General features: G+C 33.5%; 1 protein-coding gene across 3 annotated transcripts in view; it reads left to right on the top strand.

Moving 5' to 3' along the window:
• ERC2 (ELKS/RAB6-interacting/CAST family member 2) overlaps positions 1-25,676 on the top strand; it is a 437,668-nt gene that overhangs the window by 163,128 nt on the left and 248,864 nt on the right. For 2 of the 3 annotated variants that reach the window (XR_004161298.1, XM_031555549.1), the window contains 4 exons: positions 3,792-3,932; positions 4,480-4,620; positions 8,082-8,117; positions 13,499-13,692. Coding sequence is in view for 1 of the 3 variants with exons in the window: in XM_031555549.1 (XP_031411409.1) it covers positions 3,792-3,932; positions 4,480-4,620; positions 8,082-8,117; positions 13,499-13,692 (512 nt within the window). In the remaining 2 variants the exon portion in view is untranslated. The remainder of the gene's footprint in view (positions 1-3,791; positions 3,933-4,479; positions 4,621-8,081; positions 8,118-13,498; positions 13,693-25,676) is intronic. The other variant, XR_004161299.1, reaches the window with a different exon arrangement.

Here is a 25,676-nt window from a genome sequence, read left to right as displayed (position 1 = left end):
CCCTAAGCGGCATTGAGGAGAACTTGCATGGATTCTCTAAGGCTGAATTCAGTACAAATTAGTCACTTGCTTAAATAAAGTCAGTGATGAAGACAACAGTATATTTTGCAAGACATCGCTTTTAAGTAATGTGATGAAGCTGAATTGTGTTGTGGTATTTGATGACTGTTTCAGTCACTTAAGCAATGCTACCTTTGTAAGTCTGCAAGCTTCAGTGAGGCCATGCTTTCAAGGGTAGGTTTCTCAATCTTAAGTGTAGTCTCTGGGACATATTTTTATACACTAATGAAAAACCAGTAGGCTTCTTCTGGAAGTTCTAAATGAGTTGTGATGTCTAGATTCCTTATTTCTTTTGGAGTTACTACCTTGGCAGTTTATTTTTATATTGATGTCTCGTCTCATCTTTAACTGTGTCCAATTTTTCAGTCCATCCCAGCTGCTTCTCAATTTTTAACATCAGCAGACTTTATCAATTTATTAACTTTTTCCACTGTGAATACAGTTAGAAATACAGAATAGATTTTTGCCCAAAACAAGAACACTTGGTTGTAGATTCTTAATAACAAAATAATTGTTATAAGTAATTTATCAATTTAAATTTGCAATGCTGTCAAGCAAGAATGCTGTTTTCATTCAACAATACAGAATTTCTAAGGACATACAATGATTGTCAGTGTTTTGTATACCCCTTATTTTTTTACAGGTTAAATCCTCTATAAGCTAATCCCTTCCCCCACTCTAGAAATGACATCAAACCTATTTTGCAGCTACGTCTTGTCTGATGTTACACTCAGCTTTTGACTTTCATTGTTAAATTCCCTGGTTGTCAGAATCTTAAGTTTGTTCACAGATAAATAAAAGCACAATGGGAAGATCATTTAAAATGGAACTGAAAATTATTTATATCAGTTTAATTAACCAGAGTTCACTAATACTAATTTTAGTTCCTTATTTTATGCAAATAAAAAAATTAAAACAGGATCATATAATTAAATTAAATTATGAAGCTCTTTTTAAAGTTTCAAAAAGGAAACGTTTCATTGTTTTTGAAAGTACTCAGGCTGAGAGTTAAGCTCTGAACTAGAAAATAGGACTTCTAATTCTTCATGAACGGTAAATTTTCTCAAGTGTCCCTCTCCAATTTTTTTTCACATTATGAGATTTGGTAGCTTGGATGTATTATAGATATATGAAAATAATGAAAATTTCCTGTAGTGAACTGTAATCTTTCATTTTTCAGATGCTATTGCTGATATTGCTTTTTCTCTTTCGGGAATCAGAAGTGAACCAACACAACTTTAGGCATTTTTGAGCACATTTAGAGCTCACCGGAAAAATGTACTCTTTCAATTCCTTATACATAAGCTTAGAGACTCTGCTAGGTGCTAAAAATTCTTGACAATGTAGATTGCATTGCAGTAAACAAAAAATAAATTCACTCCTCTTAAAAAAATAAATTCAACTTTAGAATATGCAGAAATGCTATCAGCTCCCTTGATGTTTTAACAAGAAACTTTTGAAAGAATATCTCAGCTCTTGCGCTGGTCCAAAGCAGCTCAAGAGGCTGCTTTCATGAAGCTGATATTCATAAAGTTGGTCCTACTGTAGCAGCATACAGAAGATAAGCAATTGAGTATAACTGATAATAGAGCTATATGCTGTGGCAATTCAGTTCCTGCTTCTGTGATAAAGTGCAAATAGATTAGACCTGTGAGGTCCTAGATTAGTGCATAGGAAAGCTTGCCAATGCAAATAAGACTGAAACAAGAACACATTGTTGGGATTTCTGTAAGCTAGTTGTTAATCAAATAAAACATGGTATATTAGGGCCTTTTAACACATGTTTTTGACATTTAGCTTTATGCAGCTGACAAGCAAATTAGTCGTCTTTTGTGATTGAATGAAGAAAAATGTATACTATTTTATTAATAAAATGAACTAAGTGCGTGCTTAATATGTTTTAGAAGAAAAAATAGTGTTGTGTAGCTTAGAATTTACTCTATGAAACAGTGATATTGTGCTCAGTACATCTGCTGTAGTTTCCATGGAAATAAAAAGGAGGCATTATTTTCAGAGCGATCAATGTGTATGAACACATTTCTGTATGAAATCCTGCCAGGTGTTGGTACAGCCTTGGAAACAATTGTGCAGAGCCAAGCATTTTTCAGTTTTGGCTTACTTTTTTTTTTTTCCTAAGGAGAATGTAGTATGTTATCATTGTATTTTTCTTTCTAAGTAAAATTAATAGGGTTATGAGTTTCAAATGTAGCAGTCTTTGCTGTGTTATGTGAAGATTTTCACGGTAATGCTAATTCTCTAAACAGATATGTTCAACTAGCTAAGACTTGGGAACAGATTTCCTTTTGTCAGGGGAGTACGGGATATAAAAAGAAAGCAGCAGCATGATTTCAGGTTTTGAAAAGGTTTTCCTCAAGAATTCAGGAACACATAATAACTGTTCCAATGTAGTCAATACAGTGCTGATTCTCTTCTGATATATTGAAGAGATTCCAAATACATTTGCAATCTTAGGCATAAATATTTAGTAAAGATCTTAATCTGATTATTTAAAAACTCCTAATAATATACATTATAAAACATGTGTGATGTGCTTTTTATTCCAAATATTGGTAAAGCAAATAACAACTGATAGCCAATCTTACATAACTGGAAGGAAAAAAATTAATTTGGAGCATAAATGTTTGAATTGAATTGGTTCTACAAGGGGAACCAATATAGCACGTATTTTGCACCTAGATCTAGTTTCATGTCCAAAAACAGATTAGTCATTTAGCAAGCATCTATATTCTGTTTATACTCCATGTTTGCTTTCAATATTTGATCTTAACAACTTATGCTACATAATAACATATAGCACATAATAATTAGTTTACTATTTACACATAACACAAAAGGAAGTTTATTTTTAAACATTTAAAGTAAGGATATAGAACTATAAAAAAAATGAAATTGAACTTGCCAAACATGCTGAATTGTAAATACAGTGGAGTCTACACTTAGCTTTTAAATAAGTGACAAATATTAGAAATTCCAAATAGATTAACATCCCTTTGAGAAGCTGAACGTTTTGCCAAATGTATTGGTAGAATGTGATTTTGATGAATATAGTCAAGACTTAACAAAACCCATACTAACGCTTTTAATTTTTTGCATTTACCTTTTAAAATTAATTGTCCAGTTACCAGCTGGTGATTTCAGCAGTCCTTATAGCCAATACAAGTCAGCAAAATATTAAAAAACATGGCTAAGTTTAAACATGCAGGGGCACGTTAAATTAGATAGAGAATGGATATCGTAAGTTGGGTAGGATATTTTTTCTGTGATTTATACAACTTACAGTTAGTAAGTGATTGATTTCTAAAACTCATCTTGCAGCCTGTATAGAGGCTACTAGCAATCAAAACAACCAAACTCAAGCTGAGCAAACCAGGCATGGCCTTTCTGTTTTGAACTTAGATACAAAGACTTCAATCACTTACAAATACAGGAAATACACTAGTGAGTTGAATAACTTTCCGTATCTGTCACAACATTAGGCATGCTCAGGGCAGCATACCTATTTAATGAAGTTTCTGTACTATGATACCCTCAACAAGTATTTTAAATCTTGATCTGAAGTTACTGATGGAAGAAGTCTTCCATTGACTTTAATATTCCTCTGTTTCTGAAGGCTGGTTTTTCTAATTGCTACTTAATGTAAGTCAATTTTATTATACTTTTTCTTAAAATGGTACCCAACTTTTGCATTTTGCTATTCTTTCCCTTGTTAGGAAAGAATAATAGAACGCTTGAAGGAGCAAAGGGAACGAGATGACAGAGAAAGACTTGAAGAAATTGAATCTTATAAAAAGGAAAACAAAGACTTGAAGGAGAAAGTTAATGCTTTACAAGCTGAACTGACAGAAAAAGAGGTCAGTCTTCACAATAAAATCTATATTCTTGTATGTCATCGTGATGAAAGGAAGTGCATTAGGATTACTCTTGAATCATTTAAAGTACTGAAATTTTGCCACTTCAATGGTCAGCTTCTGAACTGCTGTTTTCTAAGGCATTCTTCATAGTCCTCACTTCTGTGCATAAAATATCGCTTCACTTTTTGCGTAGATGTGTATCGTCTTCTCTACATTTCCCTCTCCATAAGCTTCCAGAAGGCTCAGAGATTCCATTGTTGCTTGTTTTCACTTGTCAATCAGATCAGTAAACTTCAAAATAATTGCACCTCCAGAATATAATGTCAATTAGCCTGTATTATGAATGTTTCTGTGTTTCACTATATGCCAGCTCCTGTGGTTCCGTCACTTGTATTCTTAAAATACTGTCTTTGGCTATAAATGCTTATCTTTGTGTCAACTGTTTTTGGGGAAGTGGGGGGAACAGCATCAAAGTGATTACTAAGATGGCAATAAGTTAGTGTCCTGGTGACTAGGAATTAACTTTTTGCTCTTGATCATTTTTCAGTCTAGTTTAATCGATCTCAAAGAACATGCATCTTCATTGGCATCAGCAGGGCTGAAAAGAGACTCCAAACTTAAGTCTTTAGAAATAGCCATAGAACAAAAGAAAGAAGAGTGTAGTAAGTTGGAAGCACAGTTGAAAAAGGTAAGTTCCATCTTAAAAAAAAAAACAAAATCCAGCTATAATCAGGAAAAAAAACAAACCCACCAAAAGCTACAAAACCTCTCATTTTGAACAGATTAACTAACTTACTCTTCTAGAGTAATTCTAAATCTACCCATACTGTTTGCTGATGCTTGCGTAAAATACTTCTATTTTAAGAGACTTTTACCAAAGCCACTAGAAACCTCCAAAATTATATTGAATACCTCTGTGAGGGAATTCTGAGAATCTGCGGCAAATCAATGAACTGGGAACAGGATGTTGGAGGGAAAGTAGAAGGGCAGAGAGAAATTATCAGACCAGCAATTTGTATGTGAATTAATTTATCCTTGATTAGAAGTAAATGGAAATGCTTATAGCATAAGAAATAATTAAAGCAGCACTTTCTAATGAAAAAAGTCTGCTTCTAAGATGGAAATTCTAGTTAGTTTTATTTCTGCATTCTTTGGCTTTGTTGATGAATGTGTGTTTGTGATAATTAAGCAAAATAATACAAAGCTTACTTCAACTATCAGTTCATAATTTCAATTCAGATAGTGTAACCAAGCAGCTAAAGGAGAACATACAAATGCTGTATTTTATAATGTGGTTTCATTTAAATTTGTGTTAATTTATGCGTTACAATATTTTTTGCTTAAATGATTTGCAAGTTTGTTTATGCGATTTCTACCATACATTGTTTCTTTGTTTTTTTTTCTGTGTCATTTGGTAATGTCTGCTCTCAGTGTTCAAATGCCAACGTCATGATGTGTTTGATGGGTTTAGGCAGTATGTTTGCCTTCTGCAATTCATAAGTGTGGAGCAAACATTAACTTTTGATGTTTCATTTTCTAGAAAAGTATTCATTTATTCTATGAATGCTACCACTATTTGGATAATATTCTGAATTTTTCTTTTTAACGCAGGTTGAGTAGTACTGCTCTTTAAGCAGGATTTTGGAACAAGGTTATTGAAGGGCACTTACATTATCTGTGAAGAAGTTCTTGCAAAGCGTAAAAAAGAATACTAGAATGTAAAACTGAAAATTCTATTCTTTTAATATGTTTTTGAATATCTGCAGTTAGGTGCCTGTGTTATATTAGTTGCGGAGATGAGCAGAGAAAATCTTTTCAGATAACGCATACAAAAGCTTTTAGTTAAACACAAATACTTTATAAGTTGCATAGTTTAAAAGTGCTATGGATACCTGAATTAGAATATGGAAATAAGCTGTTTTCATGCGAGTCCTGTTTTTTAATTTTCTTTTGTTAGAAAATGTATACATTTACACTGTACTTCACTATAAAATATACTTCATTATAATCTTAAATATCTTATTTGTCTGCAATTAGAAAAACAACAACTAGTAAAATAAATGAACAAACGAACAACAACAAAAAACCCCTAAGGCACAGATAACTTCAAAAATAAAAATACTGTGGAAGAATCTGAGATCCTAATTCAGTCTTTTATGGCTGTACTTATAAACACATCATGTGGTCATGGAAAAATAAGCATTTATAAAAGTTGGAGAGAATCTAGGGCATCTGTCATATAGAAAAGGGAGTATGTTCCTTGTGTATAAATACAAAGGATTATTAAATGAAAGTTGAAAACATAATAGCTGCATTATATCATAAATAGAGCATAAAGCCCTGATGGAAATTCACCCAACATTTGTAGGGGACCAGGTATTTCCACAATAAAATGTAGTAACAACCTTCTTTGTGGGCATATTTAATTGAATAGAAACAGTGACTGTTAATACTAGTAGACTCCAAACAGTAATTTTCAACTCACATTTTCACTAATAAAATATTTTATGTTCAAACTTGTAAATATCTTGTGTTAAAAGTAATTGGTCCCTAGAAATCTACCTTCACCACGTTTTTACTTTTTAGAAAACTAACCGAAACAGAAAAGTGAGTTATTCTTGCCTGTGTCTGACTTAGAATAGGAGGGAGCATCAGCGTACTTCAGAGTAAATTAACCTACATGCCTCATAATTGTGCTTATTAATGAACATTAAACACTAAGGAAGCTGGAAGCATAGTCTGTATCTTCTTGAAAGGTGACACAAGATTGTTAGTTTGAGAAACTTGACTGCAACTTATGATTCTTCTCTCTAGTATGATATAGATAAGGCACTTTTCATTATGATATTTTAAAATGATCATAGTTAAATGTTGATTTATATGCTTTACCAAGTTCTATTAATAAGTATGAATATAATGTGCTTAAGTGCTAGGATTTACAGTTTTCCATGAGTGTTAATGGTAGTAAGAGTTGTGCCTGAAAAAAAATGCGTACAAGGGACAAGTATAATCAAAATCTGATTTTGTTTGTTTCTTTTTTCCTCCTTTTTCCATATCCTATTTTTTTTTGTGAGAGAAAAAAGGTTCATTTTTTTAATAAGAAATTTACCTTTTTAATTGAATCTGATCAAATACAAATAGTTTTTATTTTTTACTCAGTTGTTTTTGCTTTTCAGTAAGAAAACACTGTATTCGTTTTAAAGAGTGGACATGTTTGAAGTAATAAATAAGATGTTTATAATGAGTAATTATTCAAATGACCACGCAATATTTTGGTGCACAAAATAATGTTTAAAGCATTAGGAATGTGTATTAAACAATTTGAGACAAAGATGAAGGACTGAAATTCAGGAAGTTTAAAAAAAAAGTCATAAAATAAGAAAAAGAACAATGTTCAGTGCTTTCTGTGCCAAAATTCCGCAGATGACTTCTTGACTTACATTGTGTTGCTATTAGTGAAAGAACAGCAGGAATTAACTTAATAGGTAGCTAAGTACTTTCTATGCGTGTCCATATATATATATATCTCTCTCTAACGTGTGTATATATATATATTTACATATAATCTTATTATCCACTTCAGAATATCCTCCTTTCGTTTGTCATTATCTTAAATTTAGTTGCTTACTGACATATTTGCAGTTGCCAAAGGACTTTTTGCCAAGCTGTACTGTTGAAAAGTCATTCTGCATAGAAAATTCAGTATTGTGTTAAACAAAAAAGAAGTAATAAATATAATGATAAAATTTAATCAATGACTTACTATTACCATCTTTGAAGCTTTGGTGATAAATTGCAGCCTCAGCCAAAAGCACTTCTCGTGATTCATTGCTTGAGAGCAGCACTTAATGTATCATCAAAAGTGGACACCTTTCTTTATTTCATGGGTTATTTAACTTGAGAAAGGGAAAGTAACACAAACCTTAAATTTCTTACTCCAGCTATTCTTTTTTAGGAGCCAAAGTCAACATTTATGGTTCCCCAGTGCCTCTCACTTTCACCAAGGAATGTTTAGAATCTTAAATTTCTACTTTTCTATTACAAGGTCTTCTGTGCAAATGCACTGGTTTTGTTGAGCTAATGCTGTTTTCCTGGATCTTTCCTTCTTTTCCTGTCTGTGCTTCACTCCCTTCCAACTTTGCAATGTAGCAAGCTGAACAGTTGTTCAATCAGATGTACAATCCTGTAAGTTCTTTTTAAGATGTCCTCTGTAACATACAAAGCATGAGGATCCATTACCTTACTGTGTTGTGCTCTTCCTCTGTGAAGCCTTGCAGAATACTTCCAATGGTCACTATGCTATATCTGTTATATCCAAATAAATGAGCTTTGTGGACTTCAAGGCCATGAAATATATTAAAAAATGCATATAATATTTCTTAAAAAATCCAAACATCTTAGCCTTTAGGTCCTCAACATCTACATTAGAGAAGCATGCAGATAACTTTGTTTTATTTGATTTTCTTTGCTTTTTACTTCCTCCTTCTGGAGTACTTTATTGGATCCTTCAAACTTAAATAACTTCTAATTTATTTAGTTTGCCTTAACTGACTGAGTTGATTAGGCAAACAATATCTAGGAAGTAACTGGTAGTATTTTTAAAATCTGAATGGGTAAAATAGTTCATGTCAGTTTTACTCATGCAAGACTGTGTACGTTCAGCATATGCAATTAAGAATATAGAAACATATTTAACATAAGAAATTGCTGAAATATATGATGATGAACACAAGCAGCAGTGCTTGACAAGCCAAATAATATTACTTGGGCTTGCTTAGCATTATTATTCTTGCTAAAGCCTGCTTTAGTTGCTCAGTATCTGTCCTTTTGACTTCATTGTGTTCCCTTTTCTGTTTGATGAAGAGCAGTAACCAAATATTTTCTCTCTAGTGAGCACTTTCTATTTTTTGGTTGAGACTATTAATGTCAGCATCACAGGACAGAAATAATGATGCAACTGGATTGTAATAGCAATTAACATGAAAAGTTTAAATAGTAATCCTTTTTGGAATGATCATATATTTGGGCTAGTACATATATGAGAACTTTTTTTTTTGTTTAGCTTGTTAAATCATATGATAATCTGCATTAGAAAAGATATTGCCTTCACTGAAGTTAGTAGGAATATTGCTGTTAATGTTGGTGGACTGAGATTCCAGCTTTGGAATCTACTATAGCTAAATTCTGTAGCTTATACATGCAATAGATGTGCCATGAGTTATGTATAGGAGAAGAGAGTTCCACAAAATATGTCGTAGTTACTCTTGCAGTTATCATCTAACTGTGTTTTGAATCCAGTCATAAATCGACTGTAAGTAGTATAACACCTCATATTATCTCCTCTACCACCCAGCACACAGGTGGTCAGACCTTTTCCCTTTGGAGGACAGAACCCTTCTTTTATGTATCATGGATAGCCTCTGTTGTATTTATGTTCCTGTTCAAATCACTTGCACTCTTGTGCATGTCTTTTTGGACTGAAGTCTATTTTGTGTTGGTTATTCTTTTGATTTGCATATTTATTCTAGTTGTTATTTCAGTATTTGTTACTCTGCTGTATGGATCTTTGTTACTTCCTAGTCTATTTGTGTGATTCCAAAGTCAGCCAGTTTTATTTTTTTTTCTTCCTGGTTCTCCTTTTCCTTTAGTACTAGCGAACAATTTTAGTGTATCCTTGAAGTTGGTTTCCCTCAAAATCTCTCTTCTGAATTCTTATGTATAGGTAACAGCCTACTTTTAACAATGTAAGTAATAATGATCCCTTAGTCCCTTAAAAGCACCAAGCACCTCCAAATGGAGTTGTGACTTCACTGAAGTCAATGGCAACATCTTTCTTCGAAATCTATAAGTCCAAGATTTCATCTCTTCTTTTTTTTGTGTGTGTGTGATGGCATTTATGCCAGTTCCTGAAATTACCTTTTATTACTGCAATTTATTATGATTCTTACTTTAATAGAATGCTTCCTCACTATTTTTGTTTTAATGCTCTGTTGCTTAAATGTGTCAGAGAAATATCAGTTAGTCAATCTCTATTAATCCATGCAATAATATATTATTAAATGGTGAAGATGCAGAAAAGGTGCAAATCGTGCTTACTCTATAGTGTATTCACCTGTGTGAACATGCTGTTGAAAAAAAATTGGGCATATGGTCTTTCATGGTTTTTTTGAAAGGTGAACATTTAAAGTAGCCAATTAATTCTTGTGAAAAGTTGGCTATAATAAGATACATAATTGCTTTTGTCCTGTAATGAAAATAAGATGACATTGTCTAGGGACCTATCTCAATAGTAAAGACTTATTTTTCCATATGCTTCATGAGAGCAATATCATATCAAAATTCTAAGTACTTATAGAATCTACTTCAAATTGCTTCAGTGAGCGCTGAAGTTGAATATAAAAATATTCAAATTTTAAGTAGACTAAAAAAAAAATAAAATGTTGAAAAGTGACTATTTTTAGCTCATTACTGAAAGTAATAAAATTTGAAGGATCTGACAAAGTAATCTCTTGCATGTAAATGGTTTCATTTTTTTTATTTTATTTAATAACCCGGTTGATTTCTGTGTATGCCTGTGTCTGACTATTTAAAATGAAATGCAGTATCTATCCATCCTTTCTGTTATGCGGAATAATGCATGCATGGTTGCACCATAAAATTACAACAAGCCGAGTAATTCATGCTACATGTTTGTGACAAACTGTTATGGTGTTTCTGTAGGAATTTTGTTGTTTATATACAGAACTGTTTCTTTACTTTTAAAATATTTGATTATTGTAACAATTAGTGAAATTATTAGTGATTACTTATTTTTATCAATTTGATAAAAATAATATACAACACAGTCACAATGCTGACAGAAAAAACACCTTAAACTTAGTGTGCTAATTTGAAACTCAGGATTGTGCTTCCTATGCCTACTCTGCACACAGGAGAATTATCACAGATAGATCACACAAAGAGATCAACTCTGCTGCTGAAAGGTACCCACAATACCAATTACTCTTCCTCACAAAAACAAAAGGTATTCTCCTAAGAAAACATGCAAGGAGAAAATTTGGGACAGAAATGGAAAAAGGATAGAGAGGAGAACAGCTAGAAGTGGAGATTTTCTGATGTATGTGATAACCATGCATGATTAGGAGTGATCCAAGCCTGTCTCTCATACTTAGCCTGCAAAATAGGCAAAGGAATCTGCCCTGCTTGGATGGGAGCAGTGTCTTGCAAGTAAACTATGTTTGGGATCTTTGTAAGTAACTCTATTCCTTTATTCTGGGAATGTCAGATTAATTATATTTTGTTCTCTGCTCTCTGTCAGCATCACAAGAGTTTCCTTCAAGGGAAAGGCCCTTTTCAACAATGTTTGGTGTTCTTGCTGTACAACATATATGGAATGCTTTAAGCACCAGTGAAAGCAGAAGAATTGAAAATATTTCTGCAACTTAATATTTATTTCCCTAGCACATTATTATGCAAGACTTAACAGGAGAATATAATTGATATCTTTATCAGGTTTCATTTTAGCTATGAAGTATGCAGTTGACAATTTATTCAGTACATTTTGGAGCTGCTGTGTGACAGGAATGTCGTGTCACAGTTGAACATTTGACTCTTTTGCATTAGTGACATTATCATGTTTTTGCCTAATTGTATACTTTCATCATCCAAAGTCCAGTGGGGAAACGAAAAATTATTTAAAAAAAAAAGTAAAAAGAGATGCTTTTCTATCTATTCTATATTGCTTCTTTCTTGGAATGAAGCTTGTCTGGAGGCACATGGGGAAAAAGGTTGGACTGCTGCTAACTGTTCTTGTATGCTACAGTGAAGAAAGGAAATGCTAGAGGCAGAAAGGTGGATGTTCTGCATGTTTATGAAATGATGGACCCAAGGCTATCAAATAAGAGAGTGATACATTGAAAGAAAGAGTCAGCATAAAATAAGCCAAAGTTCGTTATTAAGTGGCAAGATATATGAGGGTAGAAAAGAAGCTGTTGCTCTCACCCAAACAGTAAAATTGAAATACTCTATGGATATTACCTTGAAATGATCTCTGTATTAAGAAACTTCTGAATCTTCACAGAATTCAGGGCTGGAGCATATATTGTTATCCCAAACATTTGAAGAGCAAGGCCAGTAAGTTTTGTAGGAGTCTCACGGTCTTTCCGTTGACGTACTTCGTTAACTAAATATTTATTCTGAATGAGAATCTTACAATGAGGTTAAAATGTAAAATCTTTCTCTTATTATCCTCATGCTTAAATGATATGTTACATGCAAAACTCCTAAGTTTCTTCCCACTATTTTCATTTTTTTGTTGTTATACTAAAGCCAGACCTGTTCTTTATTTATACAGAAAATTCTAGCCATTGCAAAGAATATGAATCTTCTAATAGCTGTAGTTTATATTAATTCTTTCTAAAACATGCATGTTTAATTTTGATTTGCATTTCTTCCCTTGCTTGCTTGCATAGTCTATTGTCTGAAATTAAGAATGTAATTACATCCACATTTTTGATGAGTAATAAGATAGTGGGAGGTCCTTCAGTTCTAAATGTCCTGAGTTTCTGTAAAATTCTCTTATATTAAAAAAATGTTATCTGAATTTTCTATGTTTAGTGTGCACTGCATTAAACTACTTGTTTTTTCCCTGCCTGCTCTTTCAAGATGCCAATTAGGAATAATGGGAAGCAAGGGGTAGGCTAAGCATTGCAGTGCGTTGTTGTTTTTCCATCTGTCTGTGATTATCCCAGTCAAGAGTTTAAAGCACTTGATGTCTGATCATGCTTCCATTGAAATTTAATTGGGTTTTTGCCATTAGATTTGATGGGAGTAAGATCGGACTCTGTAGTGTTGTATTCATTTTGTTTGTTCTTGTCTGTGAAACTGCCACCCATCCATGCATGTTTTTTGCCAGGTTTGTGCCATTTTCACCAATAAGCTTGTTCTTCTGATGGTTCAGGTTAAGTATTATAATGGGGAAAGAAAAAAAGGATTACTGGATAAAATGTCAGATAAAAGAAACCTTATAGTTTATCAATTTGTCTTTTATAGACAGCACCATTTAGAATAAATTTCTTCCTTTTAGTTTATTAGTATTGAACTGTATCTGAAATATCTGGTGACACAGATTACAATATGTACATATATTTCTGTACATACACATGGACGAAGTGTGTATGTACGGAGAAAGAGATCATATTTGAAAGACTTAAAGTAATTCAAATAATTGACTTTTTTTTTTAAAGTAAAAAGCCCGACCCTCAAAGTATGATCATGTTGATAAGTAAAGCACCCAAACATTCTGTTTAATAACTAACCTTCTCTTTGAGGATGAAGCCTTGTTGAGATAGAATTTAAAAGTAATTTTAGACTTCAGGGAGACTTGAATTCCTTTTTATAAGGCTTATGTAGAAAAATGTTATCTGACAGAAATACCCATAATCCTTTTTAATGAAAATCTAAACTCCAAGACTGAAAATGAGAATTCTTACAGTGACTTAAATTATTGTCATTCCTTTTTTTTTTTTTTTTCTTTCCTTTTCTTTTTTTCAATACTGATTCTGAAGGCTCATGAAGCCGAAGAGGAGGCACGGATGAATCCAGAATTTGCAGACAGAATGAAACAGCTTGACAAGGAGGCATCATACTATAGAGAAGAATGTGGCAAAGCTCAGGCCGAGGTTGACAGACTTCTAGAAATTCTCAAGGAAGTAGAGAATGAGAAGAATGATAAAGATAAGAAAATTGCTGAATTAGAAAGGTAATTCTTGTATTATTAATCTACCATTGAGTGGCATTTTTGTTTACTTGGTCTCCACTACTGATGAGAGAAGTTGATGGTAGAATGTGCAGGTTTTGTTTAATAACAGAATTTTGTGGTATCTTTTAAAATTGTATCACAAATGAAAAAGATTTTGATACTTGAGAATCACATCTGTCTGCTGACTTTGGAATGATTTAAAGTTGTCACTATTATGTAGTCTCCATAAAAGGCACATATATAGGAAATTTACAGTGAAAGTCATCCTGGAAAACCATGTTAGGGGAACAGCCTTTTCTTCTAGTAATAGGTAAATCAAAGCTGTCCACACAAATGTTTCTTCAGTGTGAAAAGAATTGTTACTTCTCAGTAACAATTGGTAAGTATTTCTGCTCCTGGCTGTTTGTATTTCTTGGTGGCTCTCTGGTCATTTTTTTTCTCTTCAAATGAATGTTTTCTCTTGTTGACCAGGTGGTTTTCTTATTTCTGGGACAATTACACAGTTGTTCCTTAGTGGTGACAGGAGAGTTCAGAGCTCAATTTGTCTTGCGCATTTGGAATTAAATAACTGTTGGAAGATTCCCACATAGAATAACTGGCAAGTTATTTGACTGACAAGAAATTTCTGTGTCTCTGATTTCTTGTTCCCGTTCTGTACTCTTAGGCACTGTTAGGTAAATGAAAGAAGAATTTGCATATTTTCAAACATTTTACCTATTAACTAGTTGCTAGTCTAGTGATTGGATAGGAAGAACAGGGCTTCTTGATGCCAAATAGGAGATTTAAGGAATGTCATGATTATTGCTGTTGTTCCAGTCAGGACGTAGCACAGCTCTGTCCTGTTAGAATTGTCATGATACATGGAAAGGTCTGTTGGAAATATTATTTACCTTTGGGGAAAGATAACAAACAGCTTGGAAAGGAAGTTGCATAGAATATCCCTTACTGATGATGACTTATCAGCCTTCACAGTTCTGTTGCCAGAACTCATCTTTCTCTACAGAAATTGGCAAAGATTTGTTGTAATAATAATAAAAAGAATGGAATACAACTATTAATCAATTTGTCATGAGAATCAAGACCTCAAATTTAAAGTGAAGTTTTGTGCTTGAAAAGTAGCTGATTGTTTACATGATGATGGCTTTAGTTGGCACTTACCTTTCTCACCATATCAGGAGTGGTTTAGAATGCTCCAGTATTTGCATGGATTTTAATTTGTAAAGTAGATAGTGGAGAAGCTATTAAAGAGGAATTGTCACTTGTGCACAATGAACGAGTTATGCCTAAATTCTCCAATATCCTAAAACACCACATTAGAAAAATATAACACAATTAATGAACCTACGTGGGCATGAAATTTCTGCTTATTTCATCCACTGCTGCAAGTACTGTCGGGGCAATTGCAGACCTAGACTTCTAACACAGTGAGACCAAGTGGGGAGCAAGCTGGTGGAGGTGGATAGTGTACTCCTTACAGGAGCTGTAACTGATACCCACACTGGGCTCTAAAACATTCTGAATTACTATGTGACACTAGATGCAATAGTAGGCATGCTAAACTTTATTCCAAGAGAATAATCTTAAGAGATTTATTAAGTAGCAATCACATATTTGCTGAATGGTTGAATATTAAAGTGGCAGTTGAGATTAAATAATAAACATAATGAAGCAAGGAAAATTATGATCTATTTTTTATTAGATATTATTATTATTATTATTATTATTATTATTATTATTAAGAGATAAAGAATCCATGGCAATTCATACTTTTATCCGAATTAAATTTAGAATTATCCAATGATTAAAAAGAAACATGGGAACTACTATTAGTATGGCTTTGTTAGCATACCACCTCTTACTGTCTGAGAAACCTGCAATGGGTTTTGTAACTTCCTTTCTCTTCTCTCTCTCTTTCTCTTTCTTTGATAGCATTTTTAACAGTGGCATTTTGGGATGCAAGTTTCAAGTTTTGTATTATAGATCAGAGTCAATACTGAACTACTTTTTTACAGAGAAATCTGGTGCCACTGAGTAAGCACATACTCTCTCAAGAGCTTATGCTGCATCTGGAATATGATCAAGAAGTTAAGCTTTGCTATGAACCTTCAAGTGCTTCTCTAATGCTTACAATAAGATATCTATGATATGACCAGCCGAAGAAGGAAGTATATTGTTATATTTTACACTTACCCCACTCTAGGATTTCCTTGTGACTTCTATTAATTGGAAATCACTTTCTCATTTGATTTAAATTATAGAACAGCTTCCAAGATTAATTCTAAATTCTTAGACCATATATTATTGTAAAACAGAAAAATGATGAACATAGAAATTATTCATTGTTGATTGCAACAACATAAGTTAAATCTTTATTGCTACTTTCCAGTGTGTGTATAAGCACAAAATGGTTGACTGGTACAGCAAGCCTAGCAAACTGCCACCAGTATAGAGGTGTAATGGGGAAATATTTTTAGATAGTGGTCGTAACTGCTTGTAGTAATCAGGTTCACTTGAGTTTCTCTACAGTTTAAATTCTGTTCCCTCTCTCTTCCTCAGTTTTGATTAAATACAGGCCAAAGATCTAACTCTCTGTATAGCTGTGCCACCTGTTGGCATTCCTAGAAAGGGAACTTTGATGCTAAATTCCCATTCTAGGGGGCTAGGTAGAGTGTAAATTACCATAACACTTGCACCAACTACATGCTTGGCTCATTATTGAAGGGAAAAAGCGGAGCCAGAGCTCAGTGTACTCCCTTTATGGGAATAAGGTATTGTGAAAATGACTGCCACTTGAGCAGAAGCATATTTTAAAAGTGTTCACTTCTCCTTGTCATGCTTTTTTTTAAATTGAATAACTGTGTTGCTAGTTTTTTTCCTTACTTTTTCTCCTCTGTTTTCATTCTCAGAAACATCGTATCTTCAACATTTCTCCTAATTTCATATGCAAGACTTGTCCGGTGTTCTGTAGGAAAATTAATTTTCTTCTGTAACGTATTTGTTGATTGATAGCTTGCTGGAATCCATGTTCACTACTATGCCATCATCTTTAGATTTCAACATAATTGCAACATAAATTCTTGATATTTATAAGCATAAACTCTCGAGAACTGTAATCTAGAGTACTTCAAATGATATCTTCACAATATTTGATGTATCCACTCATAAATTCATTAGCATTATGGAGTACTCTTATATAAATTCAGTTCATCTGAAAAATAGAAACATGTTTCTGATGATGTTATCATTTACAAATAGGAATGAAAACAAGATCATGAATTACTTTTAAACAAAAGTTGAACATATATGAGTGTCAAATATTCAAAAGCAGAAATATCTCCTTCAATATGTGGGGAATTAAATTTATAATGCCATTTGTCAAGTGAACATTATTAATAATACTGAAGAAGATTTTACCCTTATGGAATTCTCTTGGTTTTAACATGATTTTTGTCCTCAGAAGCTATCATGCTTCTGAGTTGCATCACTTAAGATTCATGATTCATGCTGTTCTTCATACATACAAGCTTGTTGGTCTGTTTCCCCAACTACTACATACATACATACATACATACATACATACATATATATATATATATATGAATGTATGAAAACATATTTAGTTTTCATAATTTTGTTTTCATAACTTACCATTACTACATAGGAGAACCTTGCTCCATCAATAGCCACTTCCTTGATATCTTCTATTACATCTTTCATGATTTATTCGTTTATAATGAGACTGGATTAAAATAAAATGGATTAAAATAAAGTATCATGGGTTAATGTACTTTCAGTAAATTTAGCATGATGTCTTTCTTTGGTTTCATTTATTAAGGAAATGTGGTATATTTTTTTGCATAATGTAAATAAAACCGAGCAAGATAGTGATTAACTTAAATGTTAATGCAGAGGGTCTAGTCAAAACGAGATAGCTGCAGCTGAGAAGGAACTGTCAAGATGGAATGTTTATATTGTTTAATGCTTTATTAACAGTGGTAGAATGAAAGATATTATTGTTCATGACGTGTACTGGGGAGTTTAAATAAGGAAATGAATTTAAGTGATATGTAATAGTATAATATGCCTGACTGAAGTTATGACCAGTAAAATTGCTCACTGTGAAATAAGGATAATTCTTGATGCAGTTTAGGAAGAGAAAGATTGAATAAATTTGCTTCTGGCAGTGTTGTCGTGAGCCATCTAAATAATGAAGCAGACATCTAAACAATGAGGTGTAAATCCTGGTATGTCAGAGTAAATGTTTGCAATGATGATAGGAAAGTATTAATGTCATTGAGCACTAGCAAGACCCCATATGGAAGACTGCTGAATACCTCCCATCAGTCACATTCCTGAAGGTTGAATTCAGACTGGAAACAGGTGCAGTTGAGGGCTCATGGGATACTTAAGGCTCATGTCACAGGGGGAGTCTAAACTCAAATGTTGTTTCTCTAGCAAAACAAAGGTTCAGTAAGGATGTGTGCTCTCTACAAATAAATACGAAGGGGTAAAAGCTGCAGTGATAGAGGAATGATTTAAGTAAAAGAAGAGTAAAATTCATTGAAAATGAAGTATCCAATAGTAAGTTTAGAATTTAAAAGGAAGGGAAAAAAACATCATCTAATTCTCAGAATAAAGAAGGCTCTGGAACAGCTTTCTAAATAAATCAAAGGGAATGAGAAAAACCTAACTGGTTTTAACGTGCAACTTGATGCATGTATGAATCAGATTATAGTATATGGCCTGCAACTGCACACATGATTTCAGTCCTCTGAACCAGGATGTTTATGATAGTCTTGTGCTCTTACAAGAGTAGCATGCTGTTAGCAACCTGTGTGCATGACATGTCTGTGTTAACTTTAACTTATTTAACATTCCACAGATATCTATGCAAAGTAGATATCTATGCAAATGTGCTACTTAAATGTAATTTCTTAGGGGATGAGAACAATATCTGAGTGCTCTCAGAATGCAAGAAATGCAGGTATCTCCTCTGGGCCTGCACTATGCCCTTTGGATTAAGTCCGAAGGACTGGGAGAAAACAAAACAATGTTGTATGGGCACATGGATGAAAAACTGAAGAGACTGCCTTTGCTCATGGAACCTGATGCTGTAAACAACGTTCCAGGCTGTTCTCTAGACTCTATTTTAAAAGAGCATCATATGGGATGGTAAATTCTGTGTAGAAAAGTAATGTGTGAGGAAGGAATAATTGCTTTCTCAATTCATATTTAGGATCAGGATCATATTTAAATATCCCTTGCTTATAATTGCTTTGAGTGCCCTTACCAGAAAGGCCAGACTAGCTATCAAACAGCAACACTCAGTGCAGGATGCAGTGGTCTTTTAGTTTCAGTCATTCTTGGGAGCAATGACAGAGTTTGGGCAGACATCATCTCAGATCACTTTTTAGGTACTGCACTTTGTGACCTCAATAAGATCTTTGAACAAGCTGCCAGATTGTTTCGCTGTTATGCCTTTTATGAGTCGATGTGATGAATGTAGGTCATCAAACTCCTCTTGGCTCAAAAAAGGCTTCATGATATATGATGAAACGTTTGTCAGCAAACATTACCAATGAACTGCTAATTTTTTTGCTACATGGTGTGTGTATACATTAGAGTGGTTATAAATACGGATGGTGTTTGACAGTCCACAAATGACAAGGTGCCATTTGCTTTAAAATATCTGTTGTGCTGAGTATATAGCAAGCATGTGCTGTGCAGAAAATTTTATTTTACCTTTTGCTTTCCTTTTCCCTTCCTTTTTTTTTTACTTTTTGTTTTCTTTTAAATAAAATCTGCTAATATAACATCTTCTTGTTATATTTTTAAAGAACTAATGTGTTCCTCCCTGTATTCTCTTTTGCTGTCTCTCTCCCTATCTGTTTTTCTCCAAACTGCTGCTTTCATCCCTACTCCAACCAGCTTGACTTCCAGGTCAGTATTTTCTGCTCTCCTATTTGATTGCTCCTTCCACAACCAAGGTTTTCATTGATGCTCAATTTATTTGGTCATCTTGATACCACATTAGTAACTTTTGTTTGAATTTCATTTCTTTTTGTCTTTCACGCTTTGCACTATTATGAAGTTTTTGGTCATTCCATATCTAGATCAGAAACTTCACAGTAAATGAATGCTTTTGCCAAAAGCTTGTAAGAAAAATACATTTATTAACAACATATCTAATTTGTATGTTGTGTAAAGAGTTTTTTCTTCTTCTGCTTTTATTATTTTTATTTAGGAGTTCAACATTGGGAGAAACTTTCTGATAGGTAACCCAACTCAACTAATTGAATAATAACAACACTATGCAGAGAGATTTATGCTTACAATTAGAGACATATTTTACTGTCATCGCTTAAACTATTAAACTATTATTGCAAACATCATATGAGAGTTTGGAGAGGTTTGGCTGCTGATTCAGAAACATTTAGCTATTTATTCTGGCCAGATTCTGGATGAGTACATAACTGCAAGGAATGTGTGTATATGTGTACGTTTTGTATACTGTTTTTATATGTCCCATGTTCTTGTCAGATTCAAGCTTTATTTTCTTCAGTGTTTTAGATTAGTTTTTGTTATCATGTGTGCTCCTGCACTATTTTTGAGGAATTTTAAAGAATTTGGTAATTTTCTCAAGTCCTGCACAGCTCTTCTTTTTCTGCGGAGTCTTTCTGTTGAGTTCAGTCTTGTCTGCTTTACTGATGCTCCTTTCCCACATTATGCAGATTTCTGCCACAATACAGTGCACCTCTGAAATGTTGCTTACTAATTTAAACAGTACTTCAAGAGCTGTCATGAAATCTTGAGAAATTGAGATCTGATCTATTAAAAATGATTTTTTTTAATATCAAAATATGATTATAATTGTGTTTGAATTTGAGAGAAGATGAATGTTGTTTAATGGATTTTTTGTGATTAATTATTTCTACCAGACAGAATTGCTGGTTCTGCAGAGACAATCATTACCCTCTACTGATGCCTTTGGAGGCAAAATAGTTGCCACACTGAAGCAATGTCATAATGATCTGAGTACTAAGAAAGCTTAAAACCAGGCTTCAAACATTTGAAATAATGAGCATATCAAACTATGAATCAGAGGCTGAATGTATTTTTTTTTATTTTCTTAGTTGCAATCTAAAGAATGAAAACATTTTGTTGTTGCTGTTATTGTACTTAGTGTAGGTTCTTAACAATAAATGTTAATGGTCTGATTTTTTTATTAATATCAAAATATTACATGGATAAGGTATAGATAAGTCTTGTTTTCTTTACTAAAGTTGCTCTACTTAAGAGAGAAACAAACCTAGTTTTCAAGCATTTTTGAGGGAGTATGTGTGTACTTTTTCACAGATCAATTGGATTAGACTATAAAGAAGGGTGTATGCTGCAAAGACCTTCCAGGCAGATTTCAGGTACCAAAGTTTTGCATTTGGAGATGTAATTCCACACATTGTGTTGCCATGCAGCACGGTTGGCTGGAATCATGGCAAATCTCCAACATGTCTTTATAATGTGTTTAGATCTGAAGTTTACAGATCTTTTATGGAAGAACATACTTTTCGTATCATTCTCTGTTTGTACAGAAGTAGAGCTTAACAGTTAGGAGAGTTTCTATATCTTGATCTCAAAACCAAGTACGGTTCATATTTACCAATTCAGACACATCAGAGAACATTCCGATGCGATTGACTTTGAACCATATGGCCAAAGATGGCTCATAATTAAAACACCAATGGGACCATTTTTCATGGTGTGCTTTAGTGCATGTTGTAATGACAACATACTTTCTTACTGGAAAGTTCTGTTTCTGAAATTTGAGTCCGATCTATTGTAACAATGAATAGGATGAACAGTTTATTGTGCATCACTACAAGAACATTTTAACATGTTTGAATAAACCTTATTGCACCTGAATTATAAAAATACTGAAACAGTTTTTTGGCATCTTTATTTCTGCCAGAAAATAATTAGATGAATTTACTCTGGTTCTGGCTATGACGAGGGTACTGACTGAATGTGACTACTATGGCACTTCTGTCAGAACATATTCAAAACTTTATTGAAAATCTCCCTATCCCGAAGGAGCTTAAAGAAAGTTATTATGTTAGGCAGTTGACATTATGGTTGATTTCACCTGAATTTGATGATTGATATGCAGAAACCTTTGTTCAGCACTGGAAGGTGCAATTTTTGTTATATTTTATTGACTTAAAAAAACAACTGACCTTACTGAAGCAAATCCTGCCAATTTCCATCCCTGTGGTCGTTCATAAGTGTGGTAGTATATGATTAAATTTTACTGTAGTATTGCAGTGAAGTCTTGTTGCAGCTTGAAACACTGTAAAGGTCAAAACTCAATTTTAACAGATTTATTAATCTCTTTAATTTCTTATAATAAATATATTCTTAACTATCATTTTATTAATGATTGGAAAGGTTAGAAAAATGCTGTAGCTCTTTTATAACCTGATGAGCTATTGACACAGTTGGCAATGATAAAATGTATTGATATGAAATAATGCATGTATTTTAATATAAAAATCTATTTATGCTATAAGAAAAATGCAACACAAAAATCAGTTGAATAACTTCTTTTTTCATTTAGTTTACAGCAAATTATGTATTCCTTGCACTTTTCTGCCTGTAGATAAACAGGAGATGGTATTGTGTTGGAAATTTTCCCACCAGCCTCTAATGTTGGCCTTCTGCGGAATGCTAAAGCTCCATTAGATGTGCAATGCAAGGTTTAACAGAGCTTTAAATTTAACTTACAAGCCTTCTGCAGTTTTGTCAAATGTCAGTTTGATGGTTCCAAGGGCAGAATGATATGTTGTTCACAGATAATTTCCCTGGAGAAATTGAGATAGTGTACCAATGAAGACTGAGAGAATCTGTGATATATAGTACTCTTCTGAGAGTGGTTATTCTAAGTGAAAAACATAGTTGTTATGTTGGATACTGGCAGATTGATGTCGTCTTTTTGTTTTAGTCTGTTTGCTTCATATACAGAATCAACATTTTCATACTGTTTGCATTTTAACATTTAAGCGTGTTGAAAGACATTAAAATTTGATAAGAGATATTTGTTTATCTGATTGTGTTCTTGAATTTGTATGCTTGCATTTAATTTTATTTAAGAAATAGTAGCGTAGAACTTTTAAATAATTGGAATTCCTTCTTTTAAAAGAACAGAGTAAACAATCATGAGTCATGGTGACAGAACAACATATTCTTGCTCATTTTTATCCCACTCCCTTCTGAACCTCCTCAGTTCTTTACTGTGCCCTTCCAGTATACCTAAATGAATGCAGAGGTCGACATAATTTCTGGGACAAATTCAAATAGATTATTTAAATATAGAAGTATATTTTGTAATTCTTAATAATGTGCTTTATTTTTTTTCTTAATTTAGTTTATCAATACTCCTTTGAAGTAAATATTAGTAGATATGCAGCATAAATTGGATATGAGCATAAAAGAGTTCTGCATCACTGAAGGAAAAAGAGCTATTTTGGATTGCATTGGACCTGACAGTAGGGTTTCTTATTGGAGAAGAAATAACATGAGTAACTGTTACTTTTTCTTTATTGCTAATTTCTAGACAGATAATTGTAATTCTCTAGATCTTCTACTTAACACTAGTTTTGGCAAGGAGGAAGATCCACAGCAGGTATTTATTTACTTTTTGAATAAAACAACCACACACCACTTTCATGGAAAGCTCAGTGGCTGCCTGGGTGCAATGACATAAGGATCCCCTGTGTGGAATGGAGGGATGTGATATATGTAAAGAATCATGTGAGGTAATACAACTTACCCTCAAAAAGCTGTGACTGGAAAGAGACGGGTGCTAAATTTAAGAATAGGGCTGTTAATGGAGCCTCCTATTCTAGTCACAGTGTTTGCTTCCATAATGCAAGAGCAATGTTAATGGGCAGTATGATTATAAGTGGATAGAAATGCTCTGAATGGAACTACAGTGAGGGGAAGTTATTACTAACTTCCAAACAAGTCAAAACAAGTAATCATATAATGGAATTCTGAAGACTTGACTGTAAAATCACAGAAAGATTGGATTATAAAGTCTGAACGGACCCTGAGAACTGCTAGATTGAGCCAGGAGTTGCAGTGAAAAGATTTGATTTAGAAGGAAATTGCAGAAGAGGTTTGATTCTGATTGCTGTCAAGCTGAACATGCTGTGGAGGGTTTGCATAAAATAAATAAACATTGTCTGATGAGGCAGTGGGAAGACTGCAACTCTTCAAACATCAGACAGCAAAAAATTTTCAGTTACTGGTTACAGCTTTAACTGATGATATCAATAAAATACCTGAGTAAGCAATTACCATTTAAATCAGATCAAATATCCTTCTTATCTAGTGTCCTGTCATCAGGTTTTTTTTTATTTTTTAAAAAACATCAAGGATATCTGCAGTTGCTTCTTATATACAAGAGATGTGTGGCAGATGAGTTTTCTGGTACAGATTTCGCACATGTTTGTTTCAAGTGTCATGCACTAAGAATGTGCTGAGAGAGACAGTAGTGCGATGTATGGCATTGATGTTTCAGTGGTTGCAGAGTAGATGTGTGTTGAAACAAAGTGATACGAACTATAGCTCAGAAACAGGATTTCAATAGGTCTTTTTCATTCATGCACTGTTCTCATGTGAATATTTCTAACATCTCTCCAGGGGTTTGTAGGCAACTTTCTTAAACAGAGATTTTGGAAATATTTCCAGATTGGATGTTAGGTTTTTCCTCCCATGTTTTTTGCCTTTGAGATGAGAAATGTTTCAGAGACTTCTATGATGCTTGTTTTACTTCTAGCAGGCAGAACTGGTTCTGTCACGGCAGCCATATGTTCTCATGGTACTTTAGGTTAAACTGAAGCCCTGCAATAATAATCTGTGGGTTAGAAATCTTAAGACAGCACACAAATGTTTGAAATCATGAAATTTTAAGAAGATGCCTATAGATTTGTTGTGGGCTGCAGATTTGCCCCTTTGAAACTGAAATAGCATAGTAAATGGAGCTAAGAATGTATTGAAAACATTATATATGCTAAAATTCATTTACCTTGCTAACTGGCAACTCTGGGCATTACAGAATTTCTGCATTCAATTTGAGAATTAGTGATGTAGGAACCAAATCATTTGGAGAGTTTTAAGTAATTGTTTTGGATGATTTTTTTTAATCCATTGTTTTTGTTGGTTGTTTTGTTTTTACTCCTTTATATGAACACAGTGCATGAGGGTTCTTCTCAGTTCTGCTGGGGGTAGGAGTATGAACAGCAACATGGAATTTGCCATAATCTCAGCTTGAGGTGAATGTTGGAAAGAAGACCAAACATTCTTCTTCAGTAAGAGAAGACAATTAATGTGTGATTACCTTGTCTCTCCGGTGTGTAGCAGAACAGGGAACTTTGGTACTAAAAAAATATACTCGGTTTGGCCAAAGTTAATCAGAGAGTATTGTCTTTCTGCTCAAAATGTTGCTTGTGTCAAATTAACTTCTGCAAGGCAGAAATGATTTATTTTTTTAATTTTTTATCATCAAGACAATTTTTAACAAAAAGAAAGTAAGGAAGGTGTATGGGAACTGTTGAGTCATGGCCTGAACCATTGATTGATCCTGAGGCAAGGACTAGGTCAGCTATGGGAGCACAGGTGAAGGCAGTTCACCTCCTAGACCCCATGTAGGGGCTGACTGCCACTGGGGATGGATCTCTTTCTGGAGGTCCTTCCTTTTTGGAGTTTTCCACTGTGAGCCTAGAATCTTCTGATACAGGTAAGCATTTCTTCCTTGATTGTTTCTTTTTCACCACAATAATCTTTTTAACTTAAACACCTGTAAAGCACCATCCTGGCCATGCTACTCTTTCAACTTAACAGAAGGTTAAGCATAAGGGAAAAAAATTGAAGATGTTTTATATACTAGTAAGCATCTGGATTGTAGAATCAGAATCAAAAAAAAAAAA

This window comes from Meleagris gallopavo, chromosome 14 (genome assembly GCF_000146605.3).
Source record: "Meleagris gallopavo isolate NT-WF06-2002-E0010 breed Aviagen turkey brand Nicholas breeding stock chromosome 14, Turkey_5.1, whole genome shotgun sequence".
NCBI lineage: Eukaryota > Metazoa > Chordata > Aves > Galliformes > Phasianidae > Meleagris > Meleagris gallopavo.
This window is presented reverse-complemented; position numbering and strand designations above follow the sequence as displayed.